A 14,317-nucleotide genomic window follows, 5' to 3' on the forward strand; every position below is an offset into this window, starting at 1 on the left:
GAACAGAAAGAAAGTTAAACAATTAGCCTTGCTCTGTTAAATTTAACCGACTAATTAACATGTCACATGCATATTCTGTACGTTTCATCTGTGAGAAATGGTGCAAAGCTTTAAAAGCTCAAGATGCTGGTTGCTTTTGACCAAAGCAGTCTGATTGTTTTTCTGATTATCTTTGCTATGCTCGCCAATTGCTTCTCTGCAATTGCTGTTCATACAAACACATCCCAGCAGGAGGTTTTCTGCTGCTCTCTTTGCTGGAAATGTGAGGGAGGAGGTGCGGAGTACCGGCTGTACATAGTGCAATGGAGGAAGCACGTGAAGCTGGAATTACATTGTGGAAATAAGTGTATCATGATGTGGCAAATGCCTTTGAATGAGTGTTTAAACCAGAATGGTGAGTGTCCAAATGCCTTTTTAGAGGAGGTGGCATGGCATGAACCATGTGTAGATACTTTGAAGGGATCTCACTATTCACTTAACTGATTATTTTGGAAGGACATATATGTGACTATTTTTGCTGACCTGCAAATGTATGTGACATTTTGACTATTTTATATTTTTGAATCAGTTTTATTGGTGGTTAATATTCTCATCCATATTTTGTGTCTGGGCATTGCATTAATTGTAAAGTAAGAGTTGATTAACGGTGTGTTCAGACCAAACACGATTTGAGCGTCAAAAATGCTCAAAACGCTGAACGCTCGACGCTGGTCACTACACTACCACTTTTGTGTCCGACACCCAAAACGCTCCTGACGCTCGCTCCAGACAAGCGGCAAACGCGGCGGAAAAGAGAGGAGGAAAGGTGGAGCTTTTCATCCGGTCAGTCTGAATGATGGCGGATTCAGTAGAGCGATGGCATGGTTTTATTTAATAAATAAAGCTAGAGGACGTTGTCATAGGGCAGGAATAGTCACTGTTAACGCAACAAGAGCCGCACTCCGCAGAGAGCCGTCACCCCCCCCCCCCCATCCCAAACAAAGCGTTGCTAGGCTATGTATCTTACTACGTTGCTAAATCAGTAACATTCAGCTTTCTAGCAAGGAATGCTTATCCTAAATATTGCACGGAGTAATGGCATCTCAGCTCCGTGTCTGGGTTCACCACAGGAATCCTCCAGGAGCTGCGAGCTGATCGTTCTGATTGGTTGATGCCCTGCGTCAAGCGCCCAAAGTTCAGACTTTCCATCTCTGGCTTTTGACACGCGTTCCGCGCGGAACGCCAATGCGAGAAAGCTTGATGCCCCTTTGCCCCTCCACATAGACTTTACATGGAAACCTGCCGCCCTTGACACTCAAAACGCGTTTGGTCTGAACACAGTGTTATGTTGGGTTTGTCTTCTAGTAGGGGCCTCAGGGCCCTAATGGAAGCCCCATGCGTGTGATTTATTTTGCAGCTAAAGGCCTAATGTTTGATAAGACACTGTCTTAGTTCCTGAATGATGTTGTTGTAGTGTTTTTTTTGTCAAGTTTTTGACCATTTTCCACTCAATTATGCTATTTTGCACACCAACACTTGCCACTGAAAGACAAGCACAAGGTGAGCTGAGCTTCTGCCTTTATCCCTTTTTACAAACCAGCCAAATCTCACACACTGATTCTTTACAACATGCTGTACACGACACACAACATCACAGTGCATAGAAAGCAGCATACAGATCAGCGGAGAAAAAAAATGGTCATAGTCTTTATTATATTTATATTATCATTTTAGAGTGGAAGTTTTTTGCACTGCAGGAAACGAGTGATGAGCCAACGCATGTCAGAGCACAGCACTGGTTTTTGTTTTGAAGAGGTCGCGAAAATGTGATTTTGGCTACAAAGAGTTGACCCTTGTCACCTTTCCGAAAAACCCAGTTATATTGTGTTTGTGAATGTAATTTGTTTTTTCTGGACACTGCCACAATCAAAACTTTTGTGAATTTTTGGGGGGAAAAAAAGCCTTGGTCCAAAGGTAGCTTTGGAAAGAATCTAAAGCTAAAAGCTGAGGCTGGACCAACATTAAAAAGACACAAGTCTGATCGGTAAACAAAGTGCTCCAAATGTCTGTGTTGTGTTGTCATTGTCCATATGATGGGAGGCAACAGGACTTTGTTTTGATGGATTTGTTTCTCGGGCAACAGAGAGTTGCAAATTGTTGCTTTGACAACTGCTCAGAAACATGGAGCTACTCATACAAGCAACAATAGTTTGCATTTATAAATGCCCACATACTACACATTGTGCACAAAGGAAAACCATTAGTAATGTAACCTTAGCTAACAATAGAGGAGTGGTAGTCATTACCTGTCTGCTCTGTTATAGGTAATGAGCATATTTACCAGAGACAACCTGCTGTAAACTTTTTCATTTCAGTTCACCTTCATTTGATGTGTTGCCATGCTTAAACACATAGTTCTGTCAAATATATATATATATATATATATATATATATATATATATATATATATATATATATATATATATATATATATAATATGCCATCTTGCATCCAGCCTCTACTCTGAGCGATAGAGGTCAGTCCCAAGTTGACTTTTGTCCATTGTTTCCATTACATTTTATGCTACATAAAAGCAATATTTGCAAGTTTGTTTGCCATGCACCATGCTATCTTTACCAGAAATGAACTGGTCATGACCACTCAAGTCATGTCTGGGGACACGTAAATGCAAAGACAGTGTTTCTATTACAATTTTGCTATATGTTTTTATATTGAAACGTCTAAAAAAAACACCTCATGAGAGCATAAAAACTTTTTTGCGATATTTGAAACTTTTTGGAAATGTAGGTGTTTCCATCAGCAGTTTTTGGTTGTGATATTTAGGTTTTGCGCAATTTTAGGTGTAATGAAAACACATTTTCTGTACCTTTTTCTTTTTTTTTTCCTCTCCTCCTCTGCTAATGGCCTCTTGAATTTGTTTTGATAAATCCGTCATGATGCATGCTCAAAGCGGCCAGTGTTTTGATACCTGTTTGCTGGCATGCAGCATACTGCCATAAAACAAAATGCTGCTGCAACGTGCCGCTATGTGAGTGTCATGCGCAGTTTTCAAGTTCCCAATGCAGCTGGGTAACGGTTTTTCCAGAAATGTACATAATAAATGTCACTGCGTCATCAAAACAAGTAAGAAACAAATATTTTTAATGTCAGAGAGTCATATTGTGCTACTTTAAGAGTTGTGGTGTCCAGGAATCCAAAACCAATCGAAAGATATTTCTCCAAAATCCACTCAATCTCCAAAAGACTCTCATCCCACATTCTGAAATATTCACAAACTATTTGGAGTTAGCTTAACTGTGGTAGTCTCAAGCAATACCCTGCCCACAGCAATGTTATTGGATGAAATTTTATATCAACACTATCAAACATTGAAGGCTACAACACAACAGCTCGTTCCACATAAATCTTTCTCCTGTACAAGGTGTGCTTTGGCTTGTCTCAGCCCAACTCAGTTTGACTCTACTCTGATTTTCTTTCACTCTTTGTTGATAGCAGCACTTTGCAGTAGATATTTCTTCACGACCACCTCAGCAGAGAATCCAAGCATGCTGAGTCTCTACTAAGCACTGATGTAAAAATAGTGCAAACCTCTGACAGCTTCGAGAAAAATTTTCACCTGTAGGCACAACAACTACACGTCGGAGCAAATGTCCGACACACACAAACACGATTCCTGCTTCCACAAAATGAAAATGTCTTTGCAAAGCTTTGAGTAAGGTTTACCGTATTTTAACGACCATAAGGCAAAACATAAAAGTCTTAGATTTTCTTCAAAATGGGCGGCGCGCCCTATAGTGCAGTGCGCCCTTTGTGTGCGTGTTGTTATTGTTGTTGTTGTAGTAATCGGACGTATAGAGAACACCATGAGAACGTTAAAGGGTGAAGCATGGGCGTTGATCGCATATAAAAGAACAGGTATGTGCGTTATGCAGAACATCTTTTTCAAACAACCCTGAAAATGGCAAAGCACAGTTTAAACTGAAGGCCATCAACTACGCCAAGCAACGTGGAAATCGAGCAGCCAAGAGAGAATTTAAGATTAATGAATCGATGGTTCGCAAGTGGAGGAAGATGGAAAACGAGCTCTGACAGGTAAAGAAGACGCAGCTGAGTTTCCGTGGACATAAGGCAAGGTGGCCCGAGTTGGAGGAAAGACGCTTGGGCTAACGTGTCTGCTGGCACTGTTGTCCGCGCTTTCGCAAAAGCCGGCATCATTTCAGAGGAGCCGCACGGCACAGAAAGTGACTGACAGTGAAGAAAGTGAACCTCGCATGTTTGCTGGAGATTTAGCGCAGCTGTTTAATTCAGAAACAGAGGATGAGGACTTTGATGGGTTTGACTGATGACAATTACCGGTAAAAAATGTGAATACCAAAATCAGTTTTGGTCCCGGTCTATTTTTAAATACGCACACTTGTGTGCTTGTTTTATCCGTGTGTTTTACCATGCCCACGCCTATTGATGATTGATTGATGATTAAAAAATGTTAGTACTTTGTAATCAATACTTAAATAAAGCACAACCAAACTCGGTTTTGCTCCCGCTCTATTTTTAAAAAGGCATACTTGTATACTTCTGTGCATTGAGAATGTTAAAGGGGGAAGTGTGGGCGTGGATTGTACCGGTATATAAAACCCGCGCCCTATGGTCAGGTGCGCCTTATGTATGTGTTAAACACAGAAACGGCGCACATAACTGAGACTGCGCCTTTTAGTACGGTGCGCCTTATGGTCGTGAAAATACGGTACAAATCTTTGGGCATAAACTGCAAAACCAATTACATGGTTATCCCATATACACAGCTGAAAAACTGTCAGAAACTCGTATCATAGTTTGTCTTAAATGCACACAAAGTAACGACGACAGAGAAGTTTTTGTTCTGTGTCGAAGTGACCAACAAAGCAATGATAAGCATCTGATTTCGTCCACACTGTGATGCTATCTGCAGTGGAATACAAAATGAAAAGGGGTCAAATTGAGCCAGGCCACACCATGCAATGGTAACACTGCAAAGTACCTTCATTTAAATATCTATTTTAAAAAGTTCTATCAAGTTCATAAAACTTCAAAGATTTATTTTCTGTTTCTTTTTTTCAAGATGTATATGTCATTTTAAAATATTAATCTCCGTATAAAACATGGATTTCATGGGATTATGTATTGCTTCTTTTTATTTCCTTTTTCAATATCAACATTTTAAAGATGATCCTACTGATTACAAATACTTTATGCTGATTTTAGCCATCAATAATTTTTAAAAAGAATCCATTTAATCAATGTGATTTTAATCTCAGCCTGAAAAAACTGGCCATGCAGATAAAATTTGAAATTTCCTCTGAAGGATGAAAAACATCGCCAGGGATACATGATTCTGAGGGACTGAACTCAAGCAGGGAAGTGACATTGCAGCTCATCTCAAAGACACACACAAAACTTGCACAGCAGCAGCAGCCACCCCCACATACCCACAAACCTGCACTGCAGCAAAGAAATTTTCCATGAGTTAATCTTTATACAGAGCGATATCAAGATGTCATTTCATGCATCAACCTGATCAGTAAAATCAGAGGTGGGGCCAGCTGTTGAGAGGATTACCGCTCTGTACAAAACCAAATCATGAGTGCAAGTGGAAGACATCTTGGATAGAAGCCAAAGCGTGGCAGTAAGAGGCATTCTGCTCATAACTAGGGGAGCGACCTCATTTTCCAAATAAAAGGCAGTTTACATAACACCTCTGTCCCCATGACAGGGAGCACTGGGCAGCTGCTGCCAAGACTGTGGCTTTCACTCAACTACAAGAGTTCCCTGAAAAATAATTCCTTCAGTACAGCCGCAGGCCTGTGCTATCGCTCCACAATGTTTACTCAATTATGCGCTAGCATGATGGCAGTATTGACTAGTTTGTTTTTTTTTTTTTTATCTAATTTGTATTCATCAAGCAATCACTGGAAACAAAGTGCACTTCAACTTCTGATTGTACTGTTTAATAAAGTCTGCAATGAAAGTTTATATTTTAGTTTAAATTAAACATGAAAACTGTTTTATTAGAATGTGATTCTCCATGCTGGGACAGGATGACAAACTTAGCAACCCTATAACACAGGAGTCTGCTGTTTTTATTGGCGAAGCATCTCTGGACAGGGCATACTGTTATGGATACACTAAACTCCAAATTGTGAAATCGAGCCATTAAGGATGGGAAAAAATGCTTGGAAACTAACACACATCTTGGCTAAAGTAGGCTGAACCTTCCCATGCCATTAAAAACTCATTCTTCTATCGCAAGTTGTGCTTCACATGTTATTCGGGTCTTCAGCTGGTTTAATAAGTCAGGTTAAACTATCCCTGGCCAAGCATTCAGTGGCAGGTGACTTGGCAGTAGTGTAAACGATGCATAACAAATGGAAGGTAATTTGGTGGAGGAAATGCCCAAGAGGGGCCTAAATAACCAAGACAGTGTTGAACTGCGGAGGTGCGGAGCCTGTTTGGAGACGTTGCTGCTTTTTGAGTTACTGTTGGCAGTTTAATGAACAGCTGAAATACAAACCAGAAGACGCCTGAGGGTGATTTTTACCAAACACAGAAGAATTCTTAAATATATCACAAGATTCGGAAGAATCTGCTGCTCGTCAGGCAACACCATACAGCAGCCTATTCTTCTGAATTGAATGAATTAAGGAGTTGAATGAACAAGGAGTATGGGTTCTTGCACTGAAAAAGAGTTAAGCAAACTCAAATATACATGACAAAATTTACACCTGCTCCACTGCTGAGTATCATTATTATTCAACTGATGCTTATACTGAGAGTCACAGAATTACTTCAAGGAAAAACAAAAGCAAAAGTTACATGTTGCATGATATACTATAAACTCAAATTCCCATTAGAGTTGTCAGCAGATGATCTAATTCCCACACACTGCAGTTTGGAACTGTCCAGGAGATATTTCATCAGTACACGGGTCTTTTACAGACCTCCCGAGACCAGTCATCATATGTCATAAAGCGAGTCAAAGCATTTTAATCTCACATCTGCTCCTTGTTACCATTCCATGTAAAAGAGACTTAGGGCTGGGGTTCGGCTATAGCAACTCACCCAGAGAAAAGGAGAGAGGAGAGATGGTGAGAAGAGATATTATCAAGTTCCCCCCAAAAAGCCAACTTCCATGTAAAAATCCTACAATTCCACAGTAAAGTACCCTGGTGTTCCTCTTATGAAATCAGATGACTTCCGGACTGCTGTCCCAGCCGTGAAATTTGCTTTTAAAGGTGCTATATTACACCACAATGACACCACAGGACTTTCATAATGTAGTCCTTTTTAATAAACTCCAGCTAACTTAATGTATAATTGCTAAACATGTACCTGGTGTTGGTAGCTCTATTTAACAGTAATATTTCTTATCTGCAATGGAAGAATGATGCAAAGTAATACCAACTGGGACCTTCTTTTTCTACACAATATATCAGCTCAAATTAATAGTTTGAAAAATTTAAACTAAATTACTGACTATTTATCACTTAATACTAATATCAGATATGATACATGAAACAACGGGAGGACATCCATGTTATGTATAATAGGCCTGTTAATAACAATCGCCTGTCCGTGATTTTGTGTAAAACCGTTTTCTAACTCAAGATGGGACTCTGTGTGGGGTCCAGTCTGTCATCAGTCACACATTACAGAAAAAAGTAAGCTGTCAATGGACTGTTGGCCTTTTTCTTTCAGACAACCTACAGCAGTGTCTTAACGCTGGAATAAAGTTTGATGGGAACAAATTTATAGTTTCAGTTTCATAAAATTTTTTCTCATTAAGGGACTTTTTTTTTTCTAAATGAGAATAATAAAACAAAGTATTTAAAGATGGAAAAGAAAGTATTATTTATAATGTTTCCTGTTTCAAGGTTTGTTTTCTAGTTTCTACACATATTTGGCCAAAATCTATGATTTTCTTTGTTTCTTTTTCTTTTAGGTTTTGTGTATTAACAGTGACTTCTACATCTTGCACTCTATTCACTACAGACATACACAATGAAGCCAGCTTTGTTCTCCTCTGACAACACAACCGAGTTTTGCTTTCTGGTCCCATTCAACCAAATAGTGACATTGTTTGTATTTTAGTTTTTAAAATCAAAATCAAAAGCTTAACTTGTATAGAAATACAATTCCAACATCTTGTTTTAGACCTAGGCATTGGCCTCTCTTATTACTAAGTGCTTAGGCCTTCTCACAATGTTTACACCATCCCTTACATCCAGTCACCAACATCAGACACACCGAGGCCTGGAGGCCAGGTCCCTGCAGTGAGTCAAGATTAAGTTGTTTATCCATTAACTCGTCGTTACTTTGGTGAGTCTTTGGTTAATTTATGTGCAGTAGAGTATCCTCTACACTAGTCTAAATACTATCCATCCAGCAATGATAGCTCCCAGCAATCATTGGTCAAGAGGCAAGGTACACCCTGGACAGGTCACCACAGAGTCTAAGGACCTTTTGGGAATAAATATGTGAATCAGATTAAAATATGTGTACACTGTATGTCATGAAAGTGGCTTTGAAATTTCAAGACTAAAACACACTGTTCCCTTCTAAACAGAGATCACCTGAAAACTAAAATTCTTCTGGTGCTTTCTGACCTGAGTTCCGATTTTGAGATGGTGAAAAATCCAGGTTGCCAATACTCACATCTAACTTTCAAGCCAAATCTCATAGTTGAATTGCTTTTTGTTCACAAAAACTGCATCCTAACAGGCTGGCTCATCAGAAAACTGCAAGGAAGGGAGAAATTTTGTGGACTTTAGCATTTAATAAGACAAGATGGCGACTTGGAGAATTTATTCATGCTTTATCCTTTAACCTTTAAAATAGTGTATTTGTCATGTCTAAAACGTCTGTTTTTGTTGTTGTTGTCTGACACTTAGGCAGTTAAGATGCACACAAGATTACATATAGAAACACACAAATGCATGACTACAGAGGACAGAGGCCAGCCTGTTTAACAAGTAGGTCACATCAGCTCCTAAAAGAGCAAGAGAGGGGGGCAGAGAAAGACGGTGGAAGATGGGGACTAATGGGAGCAAGCATAGTTTTTAGTACTATCAGTGGCTTTTGTTACCCATATGAAAAAACACAGAAGTCACATGCAGGAATAAATTTGTAATCTAAGACACATGATTTGTCATTTATGAACTCAAAACAGGGTGGCACAGTGGTGTAGTGATTAGCACTGTAGCAAGAAGGTCCCTGGTTCAATCCTCAACTGGGGCAGGGCTTGGACATGTTCTCCCCATGATGAGTGGGTTCTCTCCAGGTACTCTTGCTTTCCCCAACAGTCCAAAGACGTGCATGGTAGGTTAATTGGTTACTTTAAATTGCCCATGGGAGTGAGTGTGTGCGTGAGTGGTTGTTTGTCTCTGTTTGACCCTGCGATGGACTGGGGACCTGTCCAGGTTGTACCCTGCCTTTCACCCAAAAGACTGCTGGGATAGGCTCCAGCTTCCTCCAACCCTTCATTGGACTAAGCAGCTAGGATAATGAATGAACTCGAAATGTGAAAATTGACAGACAGATATTAAAAAAAAAACATTTGCGTCGTCAAAAAATAAAGATGTTTTGTGCAAAACGTAAATAAAATGCAATACAATGATCTGCAAATATCATTACTCATTTCTTATTTGCAATAAAACATAGTAAATATGCAAAATGCTGAAAACTGAGAGACTCGACTATTTGATGAAAAATATTAGCTTGTTCTAAATATATATATATATATTTATATATATATATATATATATATATATATATATATATATATATATATATACTCTCTCTCTCTCTCTCTCTCTATATATATATATATATATATATATATATTTATGTATATATAGATATATATATATATATATATATCTATATATACTCTGTATATATAGATATATATATATATATAAAAGCACCTAAGAGAGACAGAGTCACTAAGAATAAAGACAGATGTGCAGCAATCTGCAACATCCATTTTTAACATCCATATTTAAATATGGGGCCTACTGCAGAAAAGTAAGAGAAATTAAATTTAAATGTATGGATCCTCTGGGTCTAAAATAAAGACAAATAAAAGTAAGAAATAAAAACAAATAAATATATTACCTGCAATAACGTTCTATCATTAATTGAATGACGTGACAACAGCTCAGTATCTGGACTGTGTGTGTGTATATATATATATATATATATATATATATATATATATATATAGATATAGATATAAAAAAGCACCTAAGAGAGACAGAGTCACTAAGAATAAAGACAGATGTGCAGCAATCTGCAACATCCATTTTTAAATATTGGAGGAATTTTAGAATAATATTCTCTGACAATATTTAATCATTAACAGAAAATATTATCATCAAAAGGTTCAGAGTCTCTTTGTATAAAAGTCAGAACCAAAACTCAACACTACAACTGTGGGTCCCCTGGCAGCACTGCATTAAAAACAGGCGTGATGCTGTCATGGAATTCACTGCATGGCTCAGAAATTATTGTCAACGTAGTTCACTATGTCATCCTCAAATGCTGCTCAAAGCTCTTTCATGTCAAGAAGAAGCCATATGTGAACATAAAAGCAATGTTACTATATATGATGCCATCTTTTAAGGCCATAAGTTAACTTAAAATGAAGTAAAACAGAGCAGAAAACTGCTCACTGGTCAGACCAATAAAAATTTGAAATGCCTCTCACGCACTCAGTTCAAAAGCCTGCATGTCTGTTGGTGTGGGGGTCTATTCCTGTATGCACACCTGGAAAGGCAGCATCAATGCTTAAAGGTTTAAACAGGTTTTAGAGCAGCACTTGCTCCCATTTAAATGACTCTGTTTTTGACTGAAAGCTTTGCATATTTCAACAGGATTATATAGACTAATGCTAAAACACACACTGTTTGGAGACAACAACATGACATCATTAAAAAAAAATCCTGCTGCTGAAATGGCCTCCTTGTAATCCAGATATTTCCCTTATTAGAAACATCATTAAACTTAACATGCAACAAAGATCCAGAACTGGAGTCTGTAGTACCGAAGACCACCTCAGCAAATGTCAAGTGTTCGTCTCAACAAGGTCCAGGAAACGCTTTTCTCAGTTCCCAGACAGCAGTTAGATATCTGAATTTCAACATCTGATCTGATTTCTGTCTTCTATTGTAAAAAAAAAAATCAGTTCATGAGATTCCCAAATCATCGTGTGTTGTTTTACTTTACACAGCATCCCAACTTCTTTGTGTGTTTTATATCTCACCTGAGGGCAGTCTTTGATGTAATGGCCCTTGTTGAAGCACAGGTGGCACAAGTAGTTGGGCGGGGGTCTTTTGTTGGGTTTTCGTGGCTCTGAAGACAGGGAAAGGTCTGAGAAATGGTCCGTTAGGGAGTTGAGTCCATCCACGATGTTGTTCAGGGAGCCATAGGGTGAGACATTCTTATACACATTGTTGTTTAAGGCCTACAAAACAACATCAGACATAGTTTCATTTCAACATCACATTTTGATATTCAGAAAATATCATACATAAAAAAAGCTTTGGAAGAAATTACCCATGCAATTTATGTGTTCTCTGCCCTATTTTCTGTTGTGAGACATAAAAAAAAGGAGGGCCAAAAGCTTGCCAAGATTATTTCTCTCATTAAATTCAGAACATCTGGCAAAAGGCCCAGCTGTGCTTATGAACTGGAAAAGTACTGAGCGTGTTCACAGAGAAAGACAGGACTTTGAAAGGGATGACTCGCTGTAAACAAGACGTGAGGCATGTCCCCTCGCCAGCCTGCGGAACATCCGCAATGTCACCATACACTGCTGGTGGTGAACTACTGGTTTGTAGTCTCCTCAGAGCCACAGAACGCAGTGTTGCATGCAACAGCACTCAGCGAATTCAGAGGATGTTCTCTGGATATTAATAACAAGGAAAGCATTGTCCCTAGTTGCTGATTTCCCTTCTCATTCATGTCCTCCTTAGATCTGTTACAATCCAGAAAGAAATGAAACAGACTAGCCTCTGGGTGAAATCATGCTGATTTTAAGACAGGCTTATAAATAATGTTGATAAAAATGAGCAGCTCTCGAGTAAAAGCATCACAGAGTAAGTAGGCATGACAAAGTTCACATTTGAGCGCTTCGTCGTCACTCATACGTTATTTTGAGAAGCCAGGTTTATGTCTAGGAAACGATGTTACTGTCAATGTTTAATGTTGGACAGCACAGCAACCTTAGACTTGGCAGCTTGGCTGGGACAGAACGTCAAATCATTATCTGGAGGCAGTAAGATTGTCTTACTAAACAGCTCCAGCTTTAAGACTCATGTTCATTTATTACATGTAGTCGTTGTAAATCAAGCAATACGGCTCTGTAGTTTCTCAGAGTTTTCCATCTGCCATGAGTTCCATCTCTGTGTATTTCCATCTTACCACTCCTGCTGGAAGAGCGCGTGTTTTTGTGTTTGCTAAATTTGAATGCTAGTACAGATTGGGAAATTGTTTTAACAAATATAAAACAGGAAACTTTGCTCTGTTTATGTTTGTCACATTTTTTCCAGTGTGCCTTCAAAGCTCTATCTGTCAGTCCAAAAAAAAAACAGATTTCACACACATCTGCTAATGGTGGGATGAGATTGTTTGTTTATTTAGCATATTTGCGTGTTTGTGCGAGTGAGTGATTGAGAAAGGTAGTGTGCTGGTGCAGCAGTCGATGGGATAGTGTCATTACCACTCAATTATGGTCATATGGAACTGATTAAACAGGCCTAGGGATATGATTTGACTGATTTTAAGTAGAATGAAATCCACTGAGAATCATTATAGACACTTAAATACACCTAGAATGGTAAGAAATCTTCAAAACGAACAAAATAGCCTTGACAACATTTTAAGAAAGTTGGCAGCAGATCACACCATAAAAAGCATACATCACCCGGGCCACATCTCCTATTCCCGACTCTACGACAACACCATTAATACATCACTATTTCACTTTAATTCAGATGTTGTATGATCCCTCTCTATAAAAGCAACCACATTTTGCATTACTCATCTCATCATCAAATCTCTGCAGTGCTTTATTTTACTTGGCTTAGTCTCTATAGTAAGCTGCAGAATGCCCCCACCCTTAAACCATTTCCAGGCTCTATGTGTGTTCCCACAGTTTGAAACGCTTTACGCTCATATGGACTGAGTGGCATTACACTGTTGCGTGTAATGTATAATGTGCAAAACCAATTTCCAGAGGACTTTTCATGTTAAATGACTTGAAAAGCTCTCTATGGTGACCACCATAACAATGAACACCAGCTCTAGATGATGACTACACCATCCATCAACAAGGGGGAGCGCCCAACACATAACCTCATGCAAAGTTATCTGCAGTTTAATCAAAACAGCTAACTGTATACTTCTTTTGCACTGCCATTTTGCATGCACTATGTGATTATTTTTCTGTGTGTGCCGTATGTATATATGTGTCTAAGTATATAGGGGTGAGGTTGAGGGGTGTGGTGCTGGGGTCCTGTTTTTGCTCACTGTGATCTGGGGTATCAAATTTGCAGCCTGTAGACTTTATCAGCATATTTGTCCCTAAAATTACTCAGAGTTATAAAAATAGACAGTATGTAAACAAGAACTGATTTTGTTTGCTCAACCTGGTCTATCTGAAAAAGTGAGAGACAGCAGACCTCAGCGTGGGCCTGCAGCGTCCCACTTTCTCCAGACGAGGCTTATTTTCATCTTAATCTGATGTGTTGTTAATTATTACAAACTCTTTTTTCAAGAAGTTGCCTTACCTTTCAATCAGTTTACCAAATAATATCCACACCAAATTATTGAACAAGAGCATGGGGAAGAGATGGGATTTGACTTAAATTAGAAATTTGATGTAGTATTTAGCTATAAAGTAATATGTTATTATCCTAACATTTGAGCTTTTATTACAAAAAGACATAAAATTATATTCAAAATGTTCAAACTGAACCCTCATTAAGTTAGAGTAGAGCTGAAATAATTATAAATAAGTGTATTGTAAACTTTTCAAGACATTTTAATGAACATTTTTGAGTAATTGAAATGTTTCTGGGATTTTTTTTAGGATGCTAATAATGCAGTTATAAACAAAAGCTTATATTTCTGTTTTTATAGAAGTATTATAAGTATCATACAAGCATCCTAAACTAGTCTAAGTATAAATAGAGAAAGTTTTGGTGGCCAGTGTTGTCAATAGGAGTGTTTTACAACAATATTCTAAACAATAATACCCCAAACTGTTTATTAACATTAACTG

General features: G+C 38.5%; 1 protein-coding gene across 1 annotated transcript in view; it reads right to left on the reverse strand.

Moving 5' to 3' along the window:
• The window catches only part of zcchc24 (zinc finger, CCHC domain containing 24), a 41,618-nt gene that overhangs the window by 26,632 nt on the left and 669 nt on the right, over nt 1-14,317 (reverse strand). The window contains exon 2 of the mRNA XM_079248509.1: nt 11,297-11,497. Within this exon, the coding sequence (XP_079104635.1) occupies nt 11,297-11,497 (201 nt within the window). The remainder of the gene's footprint in view (nt 1-11,296; nt 11,498-14,317) is intronic.

This window comes from Telmatherina bonti (genome assembly GCF_933228915.1).
Source record: "Telmatherina bonti genome assembly, chromosome: 11".
NCBI lineage: Eukaryota > Metazoa > Chordata > Actinopteri > Atheriniformes > Telmatherinidae > Telmatherina > Telmatherina bonti.